This window comes from Siniperca chuatsi, linkage group LG20, assembly GCF_020085105.1.
Source record: "Siniperca chuatsi isolate FFG_IHB_CAS linkage group LG20, ASM2008510v1, whole genome shotgun sequence".
Classification (NCBI taxonomy): Eukaryota; Metazoa; Chordata; class Actinopteri; order Centrarchiformes; family Sinipercidae; genus Siniperca; species Siniperca chuatsi.
The window spans coordinates 10,452,946-10,478,541 of record NC_058061.1 but is presented as its reverse complement, the minus strand read 5'-3'; the positions used below and the strand labels follow the sequence as shown (position 1 = coordinate 10,478,541).

The window sequence follows — 25,596 nt, the reverse complement described above, 5'->3', positions numbered from 1 at the left end:
TCCTTTCCTGTAATTTGACAATACATAATTAGATTGCATGGAGAATGGTATGAATTTGGTTAAATAATGATGCATTAAAAAAAAAGACTTTTAAAATTAAATTCCATCACTATTTTATTCAAATGCTGCACTTTGTCTTGTAACTGTAAAATGAATGTTATTACAGATTCTGAAGTAATAAAACTGGCATTGAAATTACTTAAATACAGTGTTCCATAATCTTCACATTAAAAAGGGATAGTTCAGGTTTTTTGAAGTGGAGCTGTATGAAGTACTTATCCACAGTCAGTGTACTACCTGCAGTAGTATATGTTCAGTTTGAATATGTTCAGCGCTTTACCTTGCCATCAGACAGCCATTTCCTTTGGGTCTACATTTTCTCAACCGTAGAACTTTAGTATTCCCACGCATAAGTGCTACTTGGCCGGAGATCAGTAGTCAGAAAGTGCTGTTGCAAGATCAGACTGAAATCAAACTTCACTTTTCTAAAGATTTAAAAGATGCAGACTGTCTGTGAGACGCTGTTTGGTTGAGAAAATGTAGTTCCAAAAGAAATGGCTGTCTGACAGCAAGGTAAAGCGCTGAAAATATTCAAAATATAGCGTACTCTTGAATTGATTGATTTTTTTCGGTGAGCCTTCTTTTAGGTGGCTAAATATGTTTTGCTGCTGACCCTGTCCACAGCAGTACATTGCTTAGCTTCCGTGCCGGTCCAACTCTCTGCTTCTCCAAACTGGTGGCGTGCTGACCACCATCTACTGCAGGTAGTACACTGACTATGGATAAGTACCTCATACAGCCCCACTTCAAAAACCCAAACTATCACTTTAACCTGTAGTGACATGAGCCCAGTGGGTACTACATACAGTATGTTTCAGCTTCCATCATATATCCCTCATAATAGTTCACCTACCTCTAAGAAGACATACAGTATAGTGTTAGCCTATAAATCACTGCACTTATCAGACACCTGTCCTATAGTTTGATAGCCAGTGTGAGCCCATCTCCCACTGTGAGCATGCTCAGGCTGATTCGAGCATCTCGGTGCAACTTCTTGTTCAGCTTGTCAATGGCCAGAGTGTCTGCATCATCAGGGGACGGATTCACCACCTTTCCACCCCACAGCACCTGCAGGACCAGAAAAAAAAACATGTTTAGAGGATTAGCTGCTTGAAATATCCTACTGCAAGAACTCAAACATTTGCCTTGGGTGAAGCCCTTACATTATCGATAGCAATGATGCCCCCTTTCCTCAACAGTTTGAGAGACTTTTCGAAGTAGCTGTCATAGTTAACTTTGTCTGCATCAACGAAGACAAAGTCAAATGTTTCAGCCTGGCCAGCAGACAAGAGATCATCTGAAAGAAACAAGACAGAACAGAGAGGTCAATAATACTTATATGTGACACCTCCATCACATTGCACTGTATCTGTCACTCAACATCTATCACCTTCTGGTCAACAGTATTCCCACTGCTGGATAAGAAACTCATTTGGAAAGACCCTCTCAGATTCTTAATAGCTAATAAAGTGAAATAAGCTCACTTTAAAAGTGTCCATATTTTTTTACGGATTAAAATATGAAGATATTTCTCCTTGTTGCTCATTTTCTAAATCTGAAAGAGTGTCAATATTTTGTCTAAAATGGAAATATAATTTCACGATTTAAAAAAAACAAAAACAAAACAAACGAACAGTTCCCAGCTTTAGAGTAGTTTCTAGTTTCATGAATCCAAATGTCTGAACTGTAAAGCGAATGCAAATCTTCTTTGATAATCCTTTGATGAAATAATGAGTTTTATTTTTGATGATTAATACTCTGTATTATATAAGTATACTGGTAAGTAAAAACAAATATTATATATATATATATATATATATATATATATATATATATATATATATATAAAAATTAAAACTTTAGGTAAAGCAAGGCCACGTGATCCCGATGACTTATGAAAGTGACGTCACTACGTCGTCACGGCCACTCGGCCGTTTAGCATTTGATTCAAGAGGTAAAAAACTTTAAAAAACTGAGCTAAAATGATAAAACACGTTTGTGTATTCAAATGATTCGGAAAGAATTCACACTTAAGTTTTTATAAACTGCGAAGAATAAAGAGAAGAGCAGCAAATTGATCTCTTTGGCGGGACAACTGGAATCCAGGTATGTTACCAAAACTTATGAAGCCGTTAGCTGCTATTATCTATAACCAGAAATACTTTATTGATCCCCGAGGGGAAACTCTTTTATAACAGTTATTCTGGTAGCTGGCTTGTATTATACTTTCGGGTAAAACCATGGGGTCTTTAGCTGTGTTACTTAGCATCTGACTAGCTTAGCTGAATGGGTTTAGCTAAAACGCTAGTTGGACCCGATTGTTGTGCCAAATGGTAATTAAGGAAATCGATTTCAGCTTTTACAGTTCAGCCAATCATATCACTAATTGCGAGGGTTATCATTTAGAAACACATCTGGAACAATGCACAGTGTGTGTTTGTCAGTTAAAGTGTAGTTGCAGTGTTAATTATCATAAAACAAATTTGATTTAGTCTATACTATTATTACAAATCTGCATCCATTCGTGGGACATTTCACTCCTACAATAGTAACTCTTTACAGTATACTGCAGCTAATCTCTAAAAAATATTAGGTTACAATAAAATTGCAGTGGTAATTGGTCTAACAATATATCTGATTATTTTTTTTGACTGAGCAATTCACGTTTCTCACCTGCATACGTTATTACTGACAAACTCATCCACTGCGTGGGAGACAGTCCCGGAAGGTCCCATAGAAAAGTTTAGGAAGCGGCAGTGCGCTGCTCTTTAACGGAGGTGGGGTGGTTAACCAGACGTACATTTGCAAAACCAGTCAGTTAGTACTCCCCCTCAAATTCTTTAAATGTTACAAAACTGAAAAATACTGTTTGCAAAGACTTATGATAAAGCATAAATCTCCTTTTGTGTCGCTTGTCCCAAGTTTTCTAGTGGGGCGTCTTCTTCGCCTACTTGTGGTGGGCCAAGCCGCAATGGGCTCATTACTGCCCCCTGAGTGCGGAAAACACTGGTACCACCACAAGGGACAACAACGAGCCCATTCCACACTCGACAAAACAGGACTAACTGGTTGGTTTTGCAAATCTGGTTAACCGCCCCAACTCCACTAAAGAGCAGTGCACAGCCGCTTCCCTGAGCTTTTCTATGGCACGTTGTGCAATGGGGCTAGTGCTGGTGCATTGTTCAATGGTTGCTATGAGCTGACTTTTTTTAGTTTGTCATATAATCAGTAACCCTCTTTCGGGCATTAAAAATGAATTGAGGCAGATGTGACACCTGCAGAAACTGGGTTTAGACTAAACCACAGCTGCAGTTGATACAACAATGGGGATAAGACCAGGTAATTTTGTTCCAGACAACAGAGATTAATACCCATCTTATACCTTCAACCTCAGCTAAGATAATGACAGAGCAACAGAGAGATTACAGCAGTTGTGGATGTGAAATACCATTAATCCCACTGAGTATGTATTAGGATGTATTAGAAAATTAAGGCACACACAAGGCTTCTGGAATGACTTTTGTAACATTTGCATCAGGAAATTGTACATCTCCTGTCAAATGTATAACAGTTAGTTAAGAAAATAGATTTATTACTGTACCTAGAGTTTTCAATGCTGGCTGTATGCGTAGATCAATTTTTTGCTCGACTCCAGCCTGTAAAGAAAAAAGAAACAAGAATATTTTCAAAAGTAAAAGTGCAGCAGATTTGTTTGTCTGATAACAGAAACTATGCATTGCCTTCTATCAGGATGTCTTTTGTGAATGTATTTGCATGCATGATAATATTTTGTTTTTGAGTCGGTTATGCAAACATGATGATGTTTACAATACCTGGTTTTGCTATTTTCTGGATTATGATGACTCAAAATAAGATATCAGCCTGGATACAGCTGGCTGCAGGTTTACATATTATACATAAGCTACATATTAGGCCTATTCAAAATATTCCAAAATTGCTCATCACTACAAGAATGTATGTGATCAAGCATGTAAACATATTTTAAAATCTGCCCAGTAATGAGCAGTTATTCAAAATACTGAATAAATTTAAGTCATGAAATTAAGTTCTGATGGTGGTGTTGATGCAAATCATTTTAAGGTGATTTTTTTTTTTTTGCAATAACGCTTCTTTTGCTCACTTTTATAGTGACATTGTATAGTCACACTCTCACTAATTTATATGTCTCACTTAGTCTGTGTCACAAAATAGTAAACAATGCCAATAAAAATTTCTGAGAGGCCAGTGAATTTCTTTAAACTGCTTGTTTTGTCTGACTAACAGTCCAAAACGCAAAGATATTGGACTCACACTGATATAAAACAGAAAAAAACAGCAGATCCTCATATTTGAGAGGCTGGAACCAGCAAATGTTTGTCATTTTTGCTTCATAAATGACAAACAAATGTCAGTCAGTCAATCTGTTAATCAACTAAACTCTCAGGCAGGATTATTAAAATACTTTTTTTTTTTTTCAGTGTGCCGCCCCTTCTGGCAGACTGGTCCAGTAGTCGTCTTTTGTCACACAAAAGACACTCAAGTCTGCTCCACATGCAGATGCACAGACTTGCGTTAAACAGAACTACAGTACGTCTATTACCTGCAGCGTATGAAAATCCTCTGCACTGATCAGCACTTTGCAATATGGGAACAATACAGCAGTATTACACATCATATAATGAACCCCCATGATAATACAGTGTTTTGAATATGAATTATTATTGAAATAATAAAACATAGATGTGAATGGTACCTCTTTCCAGTAGGGTTTGCCAATGTTGGTGTAGTCTTCACTGATATCACATGCCACCACAACTCCATCGTCAGGCAAAGCCAGTGCCATGTTCAGTGTGTTGTAACCTGTGTATACTCCTGCAATGAGAGGGCACTAAACTCAGCATGATGGATGACAATAGAAAGGGCAAAATGGACACTTTTAGAGTAACTCCAAATAACATTCTGTTTTTGCACAGGCAGTGTGTTTACATGCACTTTAATAACCGGGTTACTGTCAGCTTTCAGAAGTATTCTGGTTTCTTAAATATGTTTGTAGTTGTGGTAGGGGAATAGAGAAACCTGATTTCCCCAGCTAGATTTCTCGTGGAAGAAGCCAGTTTCTTGGCCACATGTACGTGTAACCAGGTTTCTAATCAGCTTTTTATACGTGTACATGTGCCTCACTTCAGACAGGGAAACTATTGCTGTGACGGCACTGCGGCAGGATGAAAAGAGATCATTAAACGCGGGGATGTGTCCTTGTCTTCCAATTAATGAGTCAAGTTTCGTGTTTTTTGTTCAAAGGCAAAAAATATCACTGACAAAACACAAAAGCATCAAGACGAAAAACATCTATAGTATATGGATGCATCAGAACCTAAGTGCAATAAATTATCTGGGTCAGTTCAAAGGAAGTGCATATAGTAGAGTAAAAAGAAACACACTTGGTAAAAACAAGACTAATTACACAAGACTTCAAAGTCAGACTAAAACTGAAAGTATAAGTTTAAATAAGTCAGTTTCCTCCACTGAACATTTTACCAACTTATTTATAAAATTTGTGCTGTAAGGAAAAATTGTGCAGTCTCTCACTACAGAGCCTCTCAGTCAAATTGCTCAGCCAAAAAAGACAATCAGGAAGCAGTATACTTTTTCACCGATACACTTAAATCAAGTAAGCCATGATGCCAAAATAAGGTCGGGGTAGGAGAGAACCTGCTGCATGTTAAAGCGGGTTTTAGAATAACCAGGCTACTACAGTAGGGATGCACCGATTGTGAAATTCTGGCCGAAATTATGAAACGATCATTAATATAACCTTATTTCACATGAAAAAGATTATGTTTTTGAAAAATAACTGCTTCAAAAGCATTTTTAGCTGCTATACAACAAATACAAATAACCAACACAAAATTTAGCCAGTGCAAAATTGTTGCGACACAACAGAAACATCGGCCACTGCCATTGGTGAATGTTATCCTATTTGCCGATAGGCCGACAGCAGTCAACAAGGCGATGCCGATATATCTGTGCATTCCTGTACTACAGTATGTATTTTTCTTTGCCTCTTTTTGAAATGCGCTATATAAACAAAGCTGCCTTGCCTTACAGCACATATACATGCAATTTCATGGGCAACCTGATTGCTTCTAGTAACCTGGTTTTGTGAGTGCATGTAAAGGTACTCGGTGTCTGAACAGGTTAAGGATTGTGGCAGATGTGCATGCTTCAGACACTAGATGTGACTCTGAGGCCCTTACCAATCTCTAATGCTTTCTTGGCTTTTATTAGCTTTGCCAGATTGGCCATGAACTGCGACTGCTCACAGGCGACCATCATGATGTTCCAGGAGTCTTCCATTGTCCTCTGAAAGCAATGGGTGGAAACCAGTTGCATTAGATGCACAACACTGTGAAACATGAATACATCTTATGCATCAAGTGCTTAATTGTGCCAGAGTACAGCAGTATTCCGGATACCATGACATCCTTACCAGTCTGAGGTTTTTCAGGACCGGATGCTCCCTCATGGAGTGATTGAGGACGTACTGCATCAGTGGGTTGTCTTTTCCCCCGCAGTGACTTTTGGAGATGCTCATTCTGGAAGATTTCTTTTTCCCTGAGGGCGAACATGAACCATGAAACAATTATAAGGATCTTAAGAGCATGATGATGCCATGGGACTTAACATCTAGCCTATACATCTTTCAGGAAACTGAGGTCTGGTCAAGTTAAAGTACATTATTTGATTTAGAAGAGATAAAAACTTAAATGATCTCAGTGGGGAAATGCAATTATTGCAGCAACAGATCCAGATAAAGAAATGAAAACTGGAAATTGTAAGACAATATAGCTTGACATCTTTAGGGAATACAATGAATCAGCTTGGACTAACATCTGACATCCCTACGTTTCTGGTTTGCATGTTCACCAAATGGTTTCTAATATTCAGCTGGTAGTTGCACTAGTGCTTGGATATGTCACTTCAGGAACTCTGTCTGCACATCACTGGATATTCACGTTTTTTCAAAGGCTTTGCAGTTTTGTAATTACCATTATGACCCTCATAATGAAGCCAGAAGGGAAAGTGAATGAATGAGTGTAAGGGGACTGGGCGGCTCTGTACTGTGTTAATCTGTGCAACTCTGTAGACTTGTGGCAGTGTCTCTGGAAAATACATTACGTCATACTGTATGAGGTGAAAAATATGATTGACATGATCATGCATACTTTTTTAGCTCAACTTTTAATAAATACATTCATTTTCATACATTCAATTATGTTTTTCTATCCATGTAATACCCTGGTAAAGCATAGGATTTAATGCTTAACTGGTGTATGATGTAATCTTAGCTGAAAAAAAGGTGCTTTAAGGTAGCATAAAGTAAGACTCAAACTTGGGGCACTCTGTGCAGCATTAATATACATAGATTCATTCAAAAATCCTCAGTGCATCACGTGCGTTGTTACCTCTAAATAACTAACATAGCCCCCAAGTTCACAGTATAAAGAAAGCCACAATAATGGAAATATATTATTATCACAGACAAAACCTATGGGAGAATATTTATAGCCTAATTCTCGGTTGTTAAACGCTTACATTTTCCAACATGTACTAGATATCAGTTTAAGAAAAACAAAACAAACAAACAATAAACCCTCGGATTTGTGAAAAATAGTGATTTTACTTGTTTGTGTCCAAAACACAAGTCCAGATCTACACTGAAAACTGCTGTAGTTTTGCAAGTGAAACCTGTGCTAGGTTTCCACTCAGAACTTAAAATCAGTTTTTAAACCCTAAATGACTTTTGTGAAACTTTTTTTTATTCTACTCAAAAATGACAAATGGTTTCATAGATAGTTTTCCTCCTCTTATAAGACCGAGTCTAAATAAAAAACACCATATTTAGACAAACAAACATGAGTCCAAAGGCTGTTCTTTCACACCCTCCTCTATTGTCCAAGTCATTCCCCCCACACACCTTACTACTGACAGGTTACCTCGGTGTTGTAGCGACGTTATAAAGCTAAAGTCTTAAGGCTTGAACACGTTCGCTCTTACCATATAAATAACCGACGACAAAAACAAGTCCCAGTGTGATGGATCCAACCAGAGCCTCTTTGGAAATATTACGAAAAGACATCGCTTTAACGACGACTATGACACCAAACGATTAAATCTGGGCTGCGTTTCATTAGCAGCGCCACTTCCCCTCAGCCCTCGGTATTACGTAACAGCAGACGTCACACAGAGGCCACTTGCAGAGTGTGCGGGGGAGGAGCGGCGGATTTAAATGCTCTTGTACACTTTCAGCCCAGACTATCACAGATCGACCGCCAGTTGCAGGCTCAGCTAGACTGCTTTTTTTTTTACAAATCATCAGAAATACCTGCAGACGCATTACAGTGAGGCGAAGGCGTCTAATGCGGATAACTGCAACATGCAGGCACTTCCACGCGTTTACAAATAATGTTGGAAATAAAGAAATCACACATTAAGCTGAACAACAATCCAAGTACATTTTTAACTGCGATTAGTTATATTTTCCAGTAAAATATAAAGCTGTCAATGACATTTTCTTAATAAAACTATCTGCTAATAGGGAACAGGAGTTTTATATAGGCCCTACATTACTGCCACCTAACCATGGATATATTTTCTTGCACTACATGCATAAAGACAATTGGAGCCACACTTATGATGGCGGCGGGGATTGCAAGTGAAGTCAATGAGGGCACGTTGAACGACTAACGAAACGCAGCCCTAAACTGACCCCAGTTCAAGCTCTTCCGCGTTGGCTCAGCATTGTACCGTAATGCTAGGACTAGAGGCGAAGCTCCACTGTTTTTAAAAGCGATCAGCATGGGAGACTTGCGTTTACAATACAACGGTATATATCATGTGACTGCCATTGTGTTCAGCAGCGATGCTACGAGGCAAATGTTAAAACATACAGTGTAGCGACTCCAACTATGGCCAGTCACACGGAAAACGTGCTAAAAGTCGAATGCATAGCTACTTAATAAACACAATGAACTAGACAGATTCCTCCTGATGAAACACGTTACAAAGCTAAGACTTGAGCCGTGAAATGAGAATGAAGCCCGCATGCACCTGCAAACCGTTACATGGAAAAACAACTCACCGCAAAGTTGCGTCTAAGATGATGCTCTGTTGGGTCTGAGAGAGCGACTGTGTGAATTCCTGCTTAAACGAACCTTATAAAATCGGTCAGTCATGTAGAGATAATGACGGTCATATGACCTGCAGCAGTCCTCATGATAGGATTGTAAAACAGACGCCTACTGTTATGACTCACTGTTGCGTGCAAATGCATGTCCCTTTTATTGGAAGATGTTAGAAAATATTACAAATATTATGTCAGTGCAACTGAACAGTGCTGGACGAAGTATTCACAGGCTTTACTTGAGTAAATGTATCAATACCACCAGAATTTATTCTGTTACAAAGTGCCTCTCATGGAGAATGAGAGGCATTTTATTATATACAGTATATTACATTATTATTATTAATACAGACGCCCTCATGTGTAAACAGCATTCATCTGCAGAGTAACTCGTTACAGATGTCAGATTAATGTAGTGGAGTAAAAAGTATAAAGTTGCATAAATATGGAAATAATCACAAAACTGTACTCAAGTACAGTATTTGAGTACATTCCTACCACTGGAGCTAAAGATTCAAAACAGCATATAGCGAGCCCTAAATCGCTGTGAAATCATTAACACAAAGTTCCCAAATAGGACAATGTGATGTGAAAGTTGGAGCAAACTCTCACAGAGGCAAGTAGCTCCAATAAGCAACAAAAATATTTGGGGGGGCATTTATCATGTAAAGACTGTACTGTATTTATGCACTGTATTTATTACTAAACACTGTTAACAGTAAAAGCTGTTAAAGTCATATTGTGCATTTTAAATCCATTTGAACCCCAGCAACATGTGGGACACCCTTTCTGCCCAAATCCAGATAATGATTAGATTAAACGAATAGTTTCTATACCAGATGTAACCTCAGCAATAGGAAAAAAAGTGTCTGTCATGAACAGATAATGACGGTTTTTTGACTGACCGCAGCGCTCATGATAGCACTATATAACAGACACATGCAGGTCCTTTTGTAAGCCCTTTTATTGGAAGATGTATGGATATATGTCACAGTAAGATAATGTCACAAACTGAAGACTATAAAAAGTAGTGGGGTCCCTGCAAAACCACAGCCAATGTTCTTCTAGGACAAAATTGTATTGTGACACCATAAAAACAAACTGCTTACTCCCTGTTATAACTGTTAAAACAAATTGTTGTTTGTTACTTAATATTAATTCAAACAGAAACAAAAAGTGGATTGACAGAAAATTAATCAGCATTATTACGATAATTGTTCAATTGTTTAAGTAATTTTTTAGGCAAAATCTCCAAACAATCTTTGGTTCCAACTTCAACAAACACACTCCTGCTGTGTCCCTGGGTATGAAAATCTAGTAGGCTTATGAATTTATGGTTTATTCTCAGGGGGATACAGTTGGCCACTTGCAATATTTGCATTTTGTACATAAAATGTTAACAGTTAATAATGACTACAGATTTTCAGTTTACACTATTTTGAACTATTTTTGAACTGTATTAAAACATGATAAAAATCTCTATATCTTTATATCTCTATAAACTATCTGTAAGCAAACTATCCAAATAAAGTTTTACCAAAATAACTCTTAGATAACACATTGTTTACTAGATAATAAATAATGTAATGAAAATAAAAATGAAATGGTTTGTCTGCACTCTGCTGGTTATGGCTGTGAATGGATCATGTTATTTCACATGTTGGACCACCAGTTACAGTACTGACTGTATAATATATTTCCTCAATGCTGACGTATATAAGACAGTTTGGTTTTGTGTGAAAATTTGGCATTTCGGCTTGGTACGCGATTTATCGATTTCTGCCTAAATCCAGATAACGACTCCACTAAATTAATTTCTGCTTAACCAAATGTATCCTCAAAAATACAAGTAAGTCAATTATAATGATTTAATAGAATGAATTTGCCTTGTTTTATCAACATTAGAAAATAAAACAGACACAGTTACAGTACATGTTCTTTTTATTGAAAGATTTATATACAGAAATATGTCACAATCACTGAAGACCAAAACCAGTATTGAGTATATATGGGAGTTACTATAAAGGGGTATTTCTTTTTCTTATTTTGCATACAGTTAATATTGCAGAGTTTCAGTTACAAAATGGTTTGGGATTTGACTGATAGTTGCATTTAATTTCTGATAGAAATAGTTTTAGACTGAAGTATCTGATAGCCAATATTTTTAAACTGCATTTAGAAATTGACAGAAAACTAAAGTTTGTTTTTAAAAATGAAAATGTAAAAATTAATCTTCACTGACTTTCTATAAAATACTGTATAACAAGTAGCCGGATTAGTGAGGAACTTCTGTTATATCATGATGACTGACCTTTAATACAAGTCTAGTATTGGCTGGAACTTTGAGTATTTAAAACTTCAACATATGATAAAATAACTCTTGTACAACACAGCATTGTTATTATAACTAGATAATAAATAATCTAATTATTAATGTGATAAAGCTAATAAATAGGCTTTGCAGATAACACATGGGACTTTTCCTTCCTGTATGAAATAAAAACAAATTAAATGGACAATAAAGTTGAATGTGAAGACATGTAATATAGGTGTTCATACAGAGAGGGGCAGTGTTGTCAAGGCGATGAAGCTCACTGATGTTACGCATTTTGGTGTTAGACTGTTCTGATAAATGCATTTGATTTAATGAAGGAAAAGTATCTGGTAGACAACATTTTGTGCCCTTTTTCAATATTTTACATTGGTGCAAGAATTCATTTTCTTCACATGTGGATTATACAGTACGGTTGACCTTTTAATAAAAGATTAGTTCTGGCTTGATATACTGGTTTGACCCCAGTATCAGTGTGGAAAGAGGGAAAAAAAAAGCAGCATGACATTAAGTGCCCTGGAAATTAGAGACCATGTGATCAGGTAACACACTGTGTGTGAGTCTGTTTTTGTTTCTGGCATGGTCACATCACCTCCACACCCAGGAAGTGTGTGTGTGTGTGTGTGTGTTAAATTAAGGTGTGTTTACAATTGCCCAAAGGGAGTCAGGTCCTCAGAGAAATGTGCTCTCTGTGAACACTGTCATGCTACGTCCCTTATGTGTTCCCCTCCGACACACTCTGTATCTGCGACTGATGCCATGATGAGGGCTGTCGCCTGGTTACATCTGCGTGAGACACACGAGCAGGAGGTCAGAAACAGGTCACATTATTAACTACGGTGCAGGGATAAGTGCTGTAGATAACTGACTTTAGGGAGAGTAACAGCTAATCAACCAAGGAGACCAGAGTTGCCTATTTCTTTATTGTGCCATACTGGAACATTTGTTATTGTGCCATTCCTTTCATTAACATCTTACTCTAGTAATTGCTATGAATCACATATCACTCATTAAATGTATGAAAAAATTGTTGCATGTGCTGCTTCTGACCTTTTTAAAAATATGATTTATGTCTTTATACCAGTTACACACTGAGCTTTTGTTTCATTTTTTAAATGTTTTTAAATTCAGGTTTGAGCATACAATCTTATGTCATATGAAAAAATGCTTTCACACATATTTTGATGATTTGACAAACAAAACAAGAGAACTTAAGAAAAAGTGTAGGGAGGTGCACACTTTCACTACATTCAGCAGGCATGGCCGAAGACCAAATGACGAAGCAGAATTAGAGGTACAGTATATTTGTGCTAGACAAACAATGACGCCATGTATTAGTGATAAGAAATAGTTTTTTATAGATGGTAAAGAAATGCCAAACCTAATGATGAGACAAACGATCCTTTAAAAAATATTTAAATTGCCTTAATCATCCCAAAATGTACATACACCCCTAAATACAAACGCAGGGTGATATAAATCTCTTCATAAATGCCTCAAACTTAAATGCATACACTACATTTAAATACACTTTAAGTTATCAAAATCCTTATTCATTTACAGTATGTAAGAGCAGACTAGCACTAGCAACATTTAGGGCTGCACTTTGTTTGACTCCTTAAACATCCTCCATGCACATTTCATTTTAATCCTAACATAAAAAGTTTAAAGGCTTTTAATGTATAAATTTATTTCCACTACATGTAGAGCATTGTGGCAAAAATGACCTCTGACTCTGTGGAGTTAAAGTAGTTTACACTTTCTGTTTTCTTATCTTCAATCTAGTGAATAAAGGGAAGACACAGATAGAAATCTATCCACTAGAAGGGGCAAATGAGCCTTCTTTTTTGAGTGCTGCATACCAGACAACAGTATGATAATAATACACTAATATTTCTGAACAATGACAGAGAAACTGTATCAAATACAAACAATGGCAACAAATCCAGTGCATGTGAAGGCCACAGTGCTAGCACAGGTTCCTGTGTGACAATGACAGTGTGCCGAGGGTAAAATTCATTCTCATGGGGAACAAGATTTGGACCGTGGGCTGTTTTCTAAATTACTGTACACCTCCTCGTACTTGTTCTACCTGATGGATAGCTTGCAATCTGATGCTCTCTCTGCTCACTGATCTCCAGTTCCCAGGCAGTCCTGGCTGCTGGCCTGCCGCTGCTGCTTACTGACAGAGTCTGGACAGCAGGGGAGGGTAGAGTATTCCTCGAGGGGGCTAGGACGCTTCCAGCTGGGCTATTGAGGTGTGGAGCTGGCCTCGGGGTAAGCCTCTCTTGTGAGTAAACACCATAACAATCCAGCAGAGAGACACACTCCCCGGGTCGGGGAATTTTCTGGTACGCCAGAACAATGTCTGACACTGTAGTGATGATTGAATTTTATAGGCCAGCCTGACTAGAGTCCACTGCGTATGAGAAGAAGTGTTATGATGTCACATGCTGGGATGATTAATGTTCTCTGAAATGTGTGGGCCTTCTTTGTATGTGTGATGAGGCAGTATTCTGTTTTTATCACAGATTATAGTACATTTTATGAGTCTATTATCTTTAGGAAACTTTATGAGTCTATTATCTTTCTCTACATTGCCTTTCAGAGCACTTATTAAGAGTTAAGTTACCTACTGTACCAACCATCCACCTCTTTACTCTCTACTACACTTCATTACTTAGCAAACAAGCCCTACAAATTTAAAATCAGAGCTGAAGTGTGCTCGTCAGACTTCTCTGCTCTCCCAGACAATGAAATGTCATGTAAGTCCGCTCCTCTCAACTCTGAAATTTTGACTTTGGCAGTAGTCTTTCTCTTTGACTGACAGATGAGCGAGCGATACGACTCCATCAAAAAGTGCAGCCTGACAGTTTGATTTGACAGCCCTCTTCAAACCAAATACACTCTTTGTTCCTAGCACTACATCAACTTGACAAGTAGAAAAGTGGTAAGAAAAAAGATGTAGATATCTATACTCTGATATACATTTCACTATTGAATAATAATAGAAACAAACGTCCATATATACAAAGGTGTCACCCAGTGTTTGGTTACCACCTCATTTTTCTGTCCTTTATGCTGTTACACAGTAACTGTGTCTGTCTGACAAGTGATTGAAATATTATGTCTTGTCCCTTGTATTGTTGTGGGGTTGCAACTAATCCTTCCATTATTGATTAATCTATTGATGTTTTAAATGAATCGTCTGAATTGCCATTTAGTACATTTCATTCATTCAGCTTAACATCCTGAGAGATGGGGGGGTCTGACTTTTGGTCAGACTACGAAGACATTTGAAGATATCGCTACGGGCTCTGGGAAGTTGTGATGGACAATAATAAATAATCGTTAGTTGCAGCCCTAATTCAGAGGTTTGGAACCAGGCTACTTCAAATACCTATTAGATGTTCCCAGAGCCCAAGGTGACGTATTCAGATACTTGTTTGTCCAACCAACAGTTTAAAAACCAGAGATATTCAATTTATAATGATATAAAACAGAGTAAAGCAGCAAATCTTCACAATTGAGAAGCTGGACAAAGATCATTTTTGCTTCATAAATGTCTTAAATAATGACTTGATTATCAAAATGTTGTCCAATAATACATTAATCTGAAAACATTTACTTCTTAACAACTCCTCCTCTTGCTGGTACAACAATGTCACATTGCACTGCATGGAACTTAAATGTATAGAATATATAATGAAAATGATTTTGTTATAATAATGTAAAATGCAGTGCTTGAATCTTAATGCACACACCAAAGAACTTTTAAAACCTAAGACCTATGGGTAAACATGACCTTCAATAGCCATTTAACAACCGCTTTAGTCAATTATTCATGAATGTGAAATGTTTTCTGCCACTAGCAGGGGGCCAACACGAAGTGGTGATCAAGTCACTAAATATTCTTGTACTTGTGCTGTCATTACTCAAGTGTGTAAATTCACATTATTGTGATACGCTTACATTCTGCTCTCCCATTTAGCTATTAAAATACATAGACCTAAATGATTCATGGCAACCATTTACATAATTCATAATTAAATCACAGCCCAGTGGCTTGGAATTTATTAATAGTGAAAATGCATGTGCCGCCATCGTGATATACTAATTAATATCTTTAGTTATCAGTGGCACATTGGGGGTCTGGTTATGGGGCAGGAATAATGCAGTGCAACAACAAATTATCAGCGCATTTAAGTGGGAATGTCCCAGAGAGATGGCCACAATATGCATTTGCTTTAAGAACTCAATGGGGGCATCTGTTTTATTGGAGTTGTCACATGTTCTGACTAATCATTTTGAGCACTGTAAAGATTAGGGCTAATGCATTTCCATCCTCTAGCTCCAGCGTAGGGCTGCAGGGTGTCTCTAATCGTGCTGTACACTTTTCTCACAGTCCACAAAAACATATGCCACGAGCTCTCAGTAACACACTTTATTCTGTAGACAAAGGAAAACTGAAACTGAAAACACCATTGCTAACAAAGCAGATTCTTTGATTAATGGCTAAATTGGTTGTCGTGTTGAAACATCTAGTCGAATAATTGATGGAAAATGAATTGACCATAATTTAGGTGAATAAATAATCGTTTAAGCCATTTTTCATGCAAAAATACTAAACATTTGCTGGTTCTGGCTTCTCAAATGTAAGAATTTGCTGCTTTTATCTGTATAATGTTGTTGTAAATTTGATATATTTGGATTTTGGACTGTTAGACAAAACCAGTAATTTGAAGAGGCCACCTTAGACAAATTTTTTATTATTTTCTAGACAAATAAAATGGTCGGTTCACCCAAATTTCAATAGAGCATATTTTCTCACTGACCTTCAGTGGTGTTGTTTGTGTGTTTTATTTGTCCAGTGTGATTTGATTAAAATTTGGGATTACAATAAAATGTATTAGGAACTTGCCTTGGTGATTTCATAGTGCAGCAGGACAGACAGGACAACACTGAACACAGCATACTAATAAAACTGACTAAAATATACAAAACAGATATAATTCAAAAGTCGAATAGCCGCAAACATTTATAAAGAAAACAATAAGCAAAATGTACTTTAAAATGCCAAATGTTTACAATTCAAGAGTCAATAGGTTTTTGTCCATCTGTGAGATTTCTGCTTCCACCCTAACACAGTGGAGATGCATTATATAGAGGTGCTAGTGGAAATTTTCAGTTATCTCAAAACCTGGGAAAATAAACCGTCAAATATCTGCATGGCTAGGTACCACTATAGAGAAAATGTTTTTTTGTGTGTTTTGGGTGAACTGACCCTTTAATAATGGACATAATCTTGTATTTATAAAAAAAAATAAAATAAAAAAATGGAGGTTGATGTGACCTCATAATGACATCCCCCTGTTTTTAAACACACACGGGTCAGGCTAATGAACTCATGTCACCAAGCGCCTTTTCCCCTTCTCTTATGAGTTCAATGTATTCTTAGTTTCGACTGTTAATTCAGAACCAAACATCCACTAACTCTCCCCACCAGTGGACAAACAAAGGGGTCCTCTTCAGTAATAGTCCCTGAGGCTTCACCACTATCTATTGATCTGCTGTCACCCAATTTCTCCGTGACTTATGCCCTGCTTAATTTCCATTACTGTGTACACTGAAGCCTTATCAGGGAGAACAATAAGCTAGTTGTCACTGTGGGCAAAAATATGAGTGGGCCTGTGACAGTGTGAGCGCAAACTCATGACTTCAACTCCTCAAGCCCTCTCTGTGACCTCTACGCTCATATAGGCCAGTCTGAAGCCCGGCGTTAGAATACTAAACTCAGTCCGGACCGTTTGCAGATGAATCAGAAAATTGGATCTTGCTTGTTTCATAAAAACGACCCCCAAAAAACAGAGGGCTGGCTTCTTAGCCATAAAACTGTCACTGTGATATGTTTCTAGCAATGATGAGTCTCAGTTCCTGCATGCCCCCTCTCCAGCTCTTCCACCCGCTAGCTGCTATCTCTTCCTTTCAATTATATGTTTCTCTGCTCTTTTAGACAAAGAGTAATAAAGCTATAAATCGTGTATCCGGCAGAAGGTATGGACATTCTGTCTCTGAACTGCTGTTGAGACTGCCATAAACCACCCACAAAGTCAAAGATAAGGATTTACAGTTATTTAACATCATCCTTGTCCCTTAAATCACACTGATAAGAGAATTAAGTGATGGCTATAGGTTCTTTGTCCTCTAGCTATTGATTTTTTTAACAGAGAGGGCCAGTGCAATGTTTTTATTGAGCATCCTATTTGCTTTAAGCTTAAGAGTGGAAATTGACCTATTTTGGATTGTTTTATTGAACTACAGATTCTGCACTTCTTCTAAATGTATTCTAACAGAGCCTTCTTCTTGTTTGATTTCCATTCACAGTGGAAATGTTTTTAAATGTAGAGTCACAAAACATGACAGAGATGTTTGCTAATAGAAATCTGCAGTATTGGAATCAGAATGTTTGCCAAGCAGAGGTAAAGAACATCCTTTTTAAATGGCCATTTCAGCAATTATATAGTTAAGGACAATTGGATCTTTATGCCAGTTGCTTTCTGGTATGGTACAATTATAATGCTCTTCTACATTACAGGCACAAGAACTGAGTATACAGAATGTATCCAGTCTAAATAGGAATGATTGTTCCTTGTTGGCCTCTTTAGACAAAACACATGACTTGATTTACAGGAAGACATCCATCTATACTAGTAATTGGTATTAATATCAAATGCAGCAAATAATCTGCTTGTTAAAGCGGCCATTGTTTTGCCAACCCTGGAGTATATGTCCCTCTTAGCGCATAATGTCCCAGTTTGAACAAAGACGTGTTTAGCTTAGCGGAAGTTAGTCACTTGTTTCAGCATGAAAACACTTATGTCAGTGCCTCCGAGATGGCAAAGTTGCAGCCGTTCACATTTAATGTTTCAGTTGCTGTTTAGCCTCAAGTTCACGACCCCAGAGCTATGATAAATGTCAAGCGCAAAAATGTACCACTAACTAGACATGCCACTGCCAACCAATCATCTTGTTATTGACTAGGAAAGCATAAGGCCCTGTAATGTGACTCTAAATGCTAAGTTACAGTGTATTTGTCTGGGTAACCATGTGGGCCAGTTATTCAGTCTGATTCAGTCTTGTTCATTTGGCTCAGAAAACCACTGTCAGTTTCTACTCCGGATCACCCAACATGTGTTGGGGCAAATCACTGACTATGTGTCAATACTTTCATTAATCATGGAAATATCAGGGGGGAGGAACAGCTATTAATTTTGAAATGAGCTGTATTTTAGATCTAAATCCTTAGACCATATTGGCTAGAGGGTCTAAGGATAGAGGTTGTTGTATGCTGTACAAATTTGTGATATTAGGCTATATAAATAAACTTGACTTGACTATAGTCCTATAGGTTTTGAAAGGGTTTTCTGATCCAAAGTGGACTTTTTCAGTCTACAGCTGTGGTTCACATCCTTCTTTGTCTGATGTACCCCGATAGCCCTGTCAGATGAGCTCAAGTACCCCTTAATTGATATCAGTTATCATGTTCCAAACTGGATGTTGTTTAACACAATTTATTATATAAAACTGGATATTGTTACGCTATTTCTTCATACAAGACATGGTGATCCTGAAATTGTCTATGTTTAGGTTTGGTCTCTTTTTTTCTTTTTGTTTCCAGTCAGTTTGGTCAACTTTGCATTTGTACTTGGGTGGCAAAATCTAGACGTGGTTTTTGCAATCGGTTTATCGTAGCTGGTAGTTTATTGCTTATTGTGACAGTAAATATACTATGGATCAGTCTTACACTAATTTGTAAGTTTATTTGTGTTTATTTTCCTTCTAAACACAAATATGTGGATGTATTTTTATTTTGTAAACAAAAAAAATCCCATTTATTTCAAATTAGCTGTTACTTTACAGTCTTCCACAACCCACATACCCCATGGTAACTGCAGACGTGGCACCTGGGTGCAAGTATACCCTGGTTGGGAATCATTGGGCTACAGTAAAATAAACATACTGGCATCTTTCAGCTCAGCTAAAACGATAAAAAAATTACCAAAACCAGAGATAAAAGGTTTTCACTTGTGCTGAAATGATTATTTTGGTAATCAATTACAATTTTTTGCCTTTTCATATCATTGTAAGTATCTTTGGGTTTTCTGACTGCGGTTTTCACTCTAGTAATTTTATGACGTGACCTTCGGCTTCGGTGATACATTATGTGATGGGCATTTGATTTGTTTTCAGTATTTTTGTAGACTAACTGATTAATGATTAATCTGATTAACTAAATGATTGATCGATCTAACAAAATTTGTAAGCTGCAACTGTAGTCACACTATGACAATATGTAGCTTTAAATCCCCTCAAAACTTGGTTTCAAATCTTATGTTTTTCTTAATAACATTAAATAATCATGACTAAATAAGCAACAATCAAAGTTTAAGTCTTGAAAAGGCCTTAGTTATTATTTATTAAGAGTTTAACACTCAAATACTCAGCTAATCTACTTAATCAGCACTGTGTGGGTGTGGCTTGATCAGATTTGAGTGACAGCGGCCTAACAACATAAGCAAACAACTGTCATCAGATTTTGATTTAGATGTTGCGTTTTCCTTAATGTTGAAAAGAAAGTACGGGCACATCACTTCAAACCAGAGAGAAGAGCACAGACAAAAACACAAATACAGGAATTTCTTTTGTAAAATAACCTAAATGGTTTGAACTTTGACATAAAATTGTGTGGTCATGTAGGACCCCCTTGCTCATAGTAAGAGACTGATGGAGAAAATATCTTTTCACGGCTTTTAATATCACTGTTGCTGAATAGCTGGCATCCCACTCTATTTAGAAACACATGGTTAATGAACTTTTGTCTCCAGCCACCGTTTCCCCCTTTGTTTATGAGCTCATTGTGTTCTTAGCTTGGACAGTTATTATGTTAATTACGTCTCAGTCATGGAAATATCCGTATGCAGGAAAATATTGACTTACATCAATACTTTATTCACACACTGTCACATTTGTTTCTATTTGTTCTGTGTCATTAACCTACAGTACAATATATTCTTCTCTAAGATGTCACCCTCCAACAGCAGTTAACTTGTTTTAGAAATGACATTGTTCATACAGTCTTTGTTGAAAGGTGTTAATTCTGTCTGGGTGTCATCTCCTTTAGCTTGGCCTTGGATTGATGTGATGACAGCAATTAATACATTTAATCCTGTGTATTAAAATAGCCCTGTTTGCGTCATTGCCTAATCAACATATCTTTCACATAAGAATGAAGTGGTGACATCAAGAGTGTCAGTCACTGAGTGTAACGTTTGATAAATGAAAAGGTTAGACTTTATGTGAAACTAGGGGTCAGTGATATGATAGATATCAGTATCTCTGTATTAATAACAGTTTTTTTCATGTCTTTCACTGGTATTAGCATTTACTCATTATACACTTTAATTACTCTATTGTTTTTATTCTTATGTTGTTGTGCTTTTTGAGCAATCTCTGGCACAAGAATTTCCTTTGGGATTAATAAAGTATTATCTTGTCTTATGATCATATCATCGCGATAAGGGAAAAGGTTGTTGTACAAAAATAATATCAACCAATCCCAGCACTGACCCACCCTGCTCTGTGATGGGAGGTATTTGTGATAGTTTAGAGCTGCTGCGTGGGACAGCGTCATGCTGCTACCATATATCAATCCCAGAAAAAGCTGTAGCTCTATGTATAGCCCAGCTGGATTTTATTTTTTCAAAGGGTCATTCCATTTTATATACAGACGTCCCACTTTGTCAGTCTTAGTATAGTGCCTACTGAAGAGGGTTTTAGGTTTTGCAATTGTTTGGAAATGTTTTGTGAACCCAAGTGCCACAGAATAAGGGAGCTGGAATATTTCTGCTGATTTGAAGAAAAACTTCCCAAAACTGGAGATTTTCACCAGCGGTGAAATGATTTATTGATTCATCAGTTAGTAAGTGTAGGTGTAATCAATGACAGTATTGTCATGTAAACACACCAAACATTTCCTGGTTAGCTTTCAAATGCAAGAGCTATTGTTAGTCACTATATACCTATACACTATATTTGTTAGGACAAAATAAGTGATTACTAGAAAAAAAAGATTTGTTGTTTGCAGCCCTAGTCAGGTTTTGTGATGATATGCAGCCTAAATCCATCAATGAGCCTGAAAAGGGTTAACTGACCAAGAGCAATTTATTTGCCTATTATCAGCTGGCCAAGCGTGTTAAAGGTTTCCTGGAGATCCTTTTAAATCTTTTTGAACACTCTCCTATTTGGGGTGACCACATCTCGGCATCCCTCCACAAAATGCCCTTTGAGATGACCATGGCCACTGGTGGTGCTCTGCCTCATTAGTGAACTGTGGGAACAAAAGACTCAGAGCAGAGGAGTCCCAAACCCACATACATACAGACAGGCAGGAATTATGCTCAAATGTAAAACTCCCAAACAAATGAGATTGGAAAACTCTCCGGGGTGTCTTCTAAACTTTGCTGCTGTCATCAATCAAGAATATTGCGATGTGAGTCCATACAGGACTTGGACAAACTGCTTCTTTAAGCATTTCTCCGGGAAGCATAAAAGTGTATTTATGGTCACCATGGGCAGGTATAGAGGAAGATTGGCAAACATGAAAATCAAGTCCTCTCCTGGGTGCCATCTAGCCATGCTCGGCTGTGTTAAATCATAGATGGAAGGAACAACAGTCTGGTGGCACAACAGTCCAGACTGACAAAGCATTGCCTTGGGCCTGCATTTTACATTTTCTCTACAGCTCGTTATTGGAGTCAATGTTTTGTCTTCATACCTGTTTTCAGCTCTGTAATGAACGTCATCTGTCTCGATCTGCACATCAATGACATGTTCCAGTTTAATGTAACCTACAGTTTAGCGTATATTACCCAGTGCCAAGATTTAAGGCTGCAGAAGATCCTGTTTCTGCACTTAGCTGATGTGGGATTGATTTCCTTTACGGATATATGAATCACTGGGGTCATTACTGAATCGGACTCTTTCATTAAATTGAGCTATATCTCCTGCTTCAACACAAGGCCTTCTGAGAGCCCTCCACTAAGAATATACTGTACCTCCATGGGCTAAAACCACTTTGAAAACTGCAACATGTAAAGTATAGCTTACTTAATCCCACGAATGCAGAACATCGATCCTCTGTGGAGAAAATAGGTGACAACATACTCTTGGAGTCTTTTAATAATTCAGATGTATGTGGAGGGATTGTAAATATACTGATAAGTGGATCTCTTTGATAAATGGAGAAGCAAAATTATGTAGTTGTTTGAATGAGTAATATCAAGAGGGGTAGAAAATTATAAATACAATGATACACCCGTGTACTCCTAAATGCCAGTGTTCCTTAATGCTTTCCAAAACCCTTTTAATTGGGGGGCTTATAACAGATCACTGCAAGTCCCTCTCACTAGAATATCCCTCACACACACACGGGCAGTATTGACTTTTCAAATAAAAAGACATTAATGTAGATAACGGCCATTTTGAATCCTCATTAGTCACTGGTAATCTAGAAACATGGGCGATATATTAAGAGTGGTGTTCACGGCTAGTCATTAAAGGAGAAATAAAAGACAAAATAAATCCAATCTTGGAACGCCTGCGATTAATCATGTTGGCCACCGCTGGCTGGCTGCTTAACAGTTTTATTGAGTCATTTATGCTGGTTTCCCTGATAATCCATTTATTCTGAATAATGCCTCCCTTCATGCTCTAAGTGCTGTGTTCAGGTGATACTGCTATAAACTGCATTTATTTTTTTTTAGTCCCTTTCCCCTAGACAAACATATATTACAACAATTACATGTAATGGCTGACAGAAGAAAAGCAACAATTGCACATTATTCAGGGAAGCTTTAAATGAAAGTGTTAATTAAGTATATTTTCAATTATTCATGAAGGGGATCGCAAACCAAGATAGTATCATGAATAATTTACTGCACAGTATCTAATTAGAACTATTTTAATGTAATTTTCACAGCAGAGAACAGAAAATTACTAAACAAGAGCAACAACATATACAGAAAGGTTCACTGGTGTCCCTGAAATAGCACACAGGGCTGTGCATAGTGTCATGTGATGTGAGACAATGGAGCGATAAGCACTGATTAAGATGTTCCAGTGTACAACACAAGGGAGGATCCCATGCAGTTGCTGCGGAGCGTAATCCCTCTGTCCAGACTACTGAAGTGGCTCAGACAGCCGTGCATTTGCACCTCCGGAGGCTGACAACACCTAAAATACAAACAGAATGCCAAGGCCCAGAGTCACCCTGGCCCCCACTCGACCCCAGCACCACCACTCTCGTCTGCAATGTGAAGCTCCTGTTTAGTGACCAGATGCACTGGGTTACACAGGAAAGCACTTCTGACAGTTTTTGAAAGGCAACATCCTCACACCTGACTGACGAATGACTGCTGTGAATCACTGAAGACCACATGCTACATGCTAATTGCATACAATATATACTACATACTTATCGTCACTGTGTTAACAGTTAGTATACAAGAATATCAATGTACTTTCCCATTTTATACTAACAGGAAATACATGTGCAACAAGTCAGTCTACCTGCGACTTTGGAGAGCCACTGCCAATTACACTTATATCAAAGGCCCCGTTCACACTGCAGGCAAAAGTGGCCCAAATCCGATTTTTTTTTTTTTTTTTTTTTGGGGTCAAGTGACTAGGTCAGACTTCTGCAGAGGTAGTGTGAACACTCAAATCTTGCCCAGACCTGATTTTTTTCAAATCAGATTTAGACCACATACATATGTGGTCCTGAATCAGACCCAGATCTGATTTTTTTCAATGTGGCCGCAGTGTGAACAACCAAGGCGGATTTGATGCGACTTTTACGTCAATCTACGTCGACATTTGTCACAATTATGCGCCAGCGAGTTAACCCTAGACACAACAGACACAGACAGTAACATTAAAAACTTGACTAGATATGGAGAACAGCGATGGAGCGCGTCAATGGAGGGAGAGTGAGGTGTTAGACCTAATTAGTATATGGGGAGATACTTCAATTCAAGCTAAACTAGAAGGATCCTACCGTAACAGCTCCGTTTTTGAAAAAATAGCACACGAAATTTTGAAATAAAAGCGAAAATGCTTACTTCCTCCATAACCTCCCGAACTTTAGTGCAACAACGTGCTGCATCTGATGTCATTGTTATTGTTCTTTTGCCCATGCGGGTTAGTTTGAAACCTCAAACAGTTCACACTGGAATAGGCCACATTTTAAAAGGTAATGTGAACAGCCAAACAAAAAAATCGGATCTGAGCAAAAAATCTGAATTGAGCATTAAGACTTGCAGTGTGAACGGGGCCAAAGAGACAGCAACAATTCTTTCCAAAAATGTAGTAATTACTTATTGTTTTCTGATATGTTTCTGGAGCTGTTTCACCACCATCCATAATTACTTTGAATTTGTTCCAGCTGTGAGCAGCTCCTCCATTTTATTTGTGTATTGCATCAACAACACACATTTTTTTTAAAATTTCATTTTATGCATACTAACTGAGTATTTTTTATTTTGCCACTTTTTCAGTGTGAACAAACTACTTACTCAAATCTACTTAGAATCATTATGTAGTATGGATTTGGGAAACAGCTTTAGTCCCAATAGACCTATTTCACAGCAGACATTTTGTCTTGTCATAGCAGGAAAAGCACAGGTGTTACTAATAACATTAACGATGGCTCTGTTCTATTAAAGTGTCCCAGTAAGTCATGACAGTGTGACAGCGAGCCAGCATGCACAATGCCAGGACCCTGAAACTGAAACAGCTAAATGGAATTCAACAATCATTAATTTTACTAGTAACACCTGTGCTTTTCCTTCTGTAACATGTCAGATGTCCTTGGTGAAAAAGGCCTTTTCAATATTACATACTAATTCTAAGGTTTTCAGTGCGTAGTGCATCCACACTGGAAAAGTGACAAAATTAAGTCAAA

General features: G+C 37.6%; 1 protein-coding gene and 1 long non-coding RNA gene across 7 annotated transcripts in view; one reads left to right on the top strand and one right to left on the bottom strand.

The window, feature by feature from the left end:
• Positions 1-96: 96 nt before the first annotated feature.
• Positions 97-9,355, bottom strand: LOC122867464 (catechol O-methyltransferase domain-containing protein 1-like). Of its 2 annotated transcripts, none has more exons than XM_044178284.1 (7): positions 9,203-9,355; positions 6,551-6,675; positions 6,318-6,423; positions 4,814-4,932; positions 3,662-3,716; positions 1,224-1,357; positions 97-1,128 (listed from the first exon to the last, which is right to left on the bottom strand). In XM_044178284.1, the coding sequence occupies exons 2-7, from the start codon at positions 6,653-6,655 to the stop codon at positions 976-978; spliced, it is 672 nt and encodes a 223-aa protein (XP_044034219.1). In that variant the 5' UTR covers positions 6,656-6,675; positions 9,203-9,355; the 3' UTR covers positions 97-975. The 2 variants fall into 2 exon arrangements, with proteins under 2 accessions (XP_044034219.1, XP_044034218.1); XM_044178283.1 differs by lacking the exon at positions 9,203-9,355 and adding an exon at positions 8,119-8,301.
• LOC122867465 overlaps positions 1,939-25,596 on the top strand; it is a 103,336-nt gene continuing 79,678 nt past the window's right edge. For 4 of the 5 annotated variants that reach the window (XR_006375919.1, XR_006375921.1, XR_006375923.1 and 1 more), the window contains exons 1-2: positions 1,939-2,166; positions 13,718-13,866. This is a non-coding gene — a long non-coding RNA (uncharacterized LOC122867465). The remainder of the gene's footprint in view (positions 2,167-13,717; positions 13,867-25,596) is intronic. The other variant, XR_006375920.1, reaches the window with a different exon arrangement.

Coding starts and splice junctions, on each gene's coding strand:
- LOC122867464 (XM_044178283.1), bottom strand. CDS start 8,200: ATGTCTTTTCGTAATATTTCCAAAGAGGCTCTGGTTGGATCCATCACA. Junction 3,717..4,813: donor GCAAACCCTACTGGAAAGAG/GTACCATTCACA, acceptor TTTTCTTTACAG/GCTGGAGTCGAGCAAAAAAT. Junction 1,358..3,661: donor GCCAGCATTGAAAACTCTAG/GTACAGTAATAA, acceptor TGTTTCTTTCAG/ATGATCTCTTGTCTGCTGGC.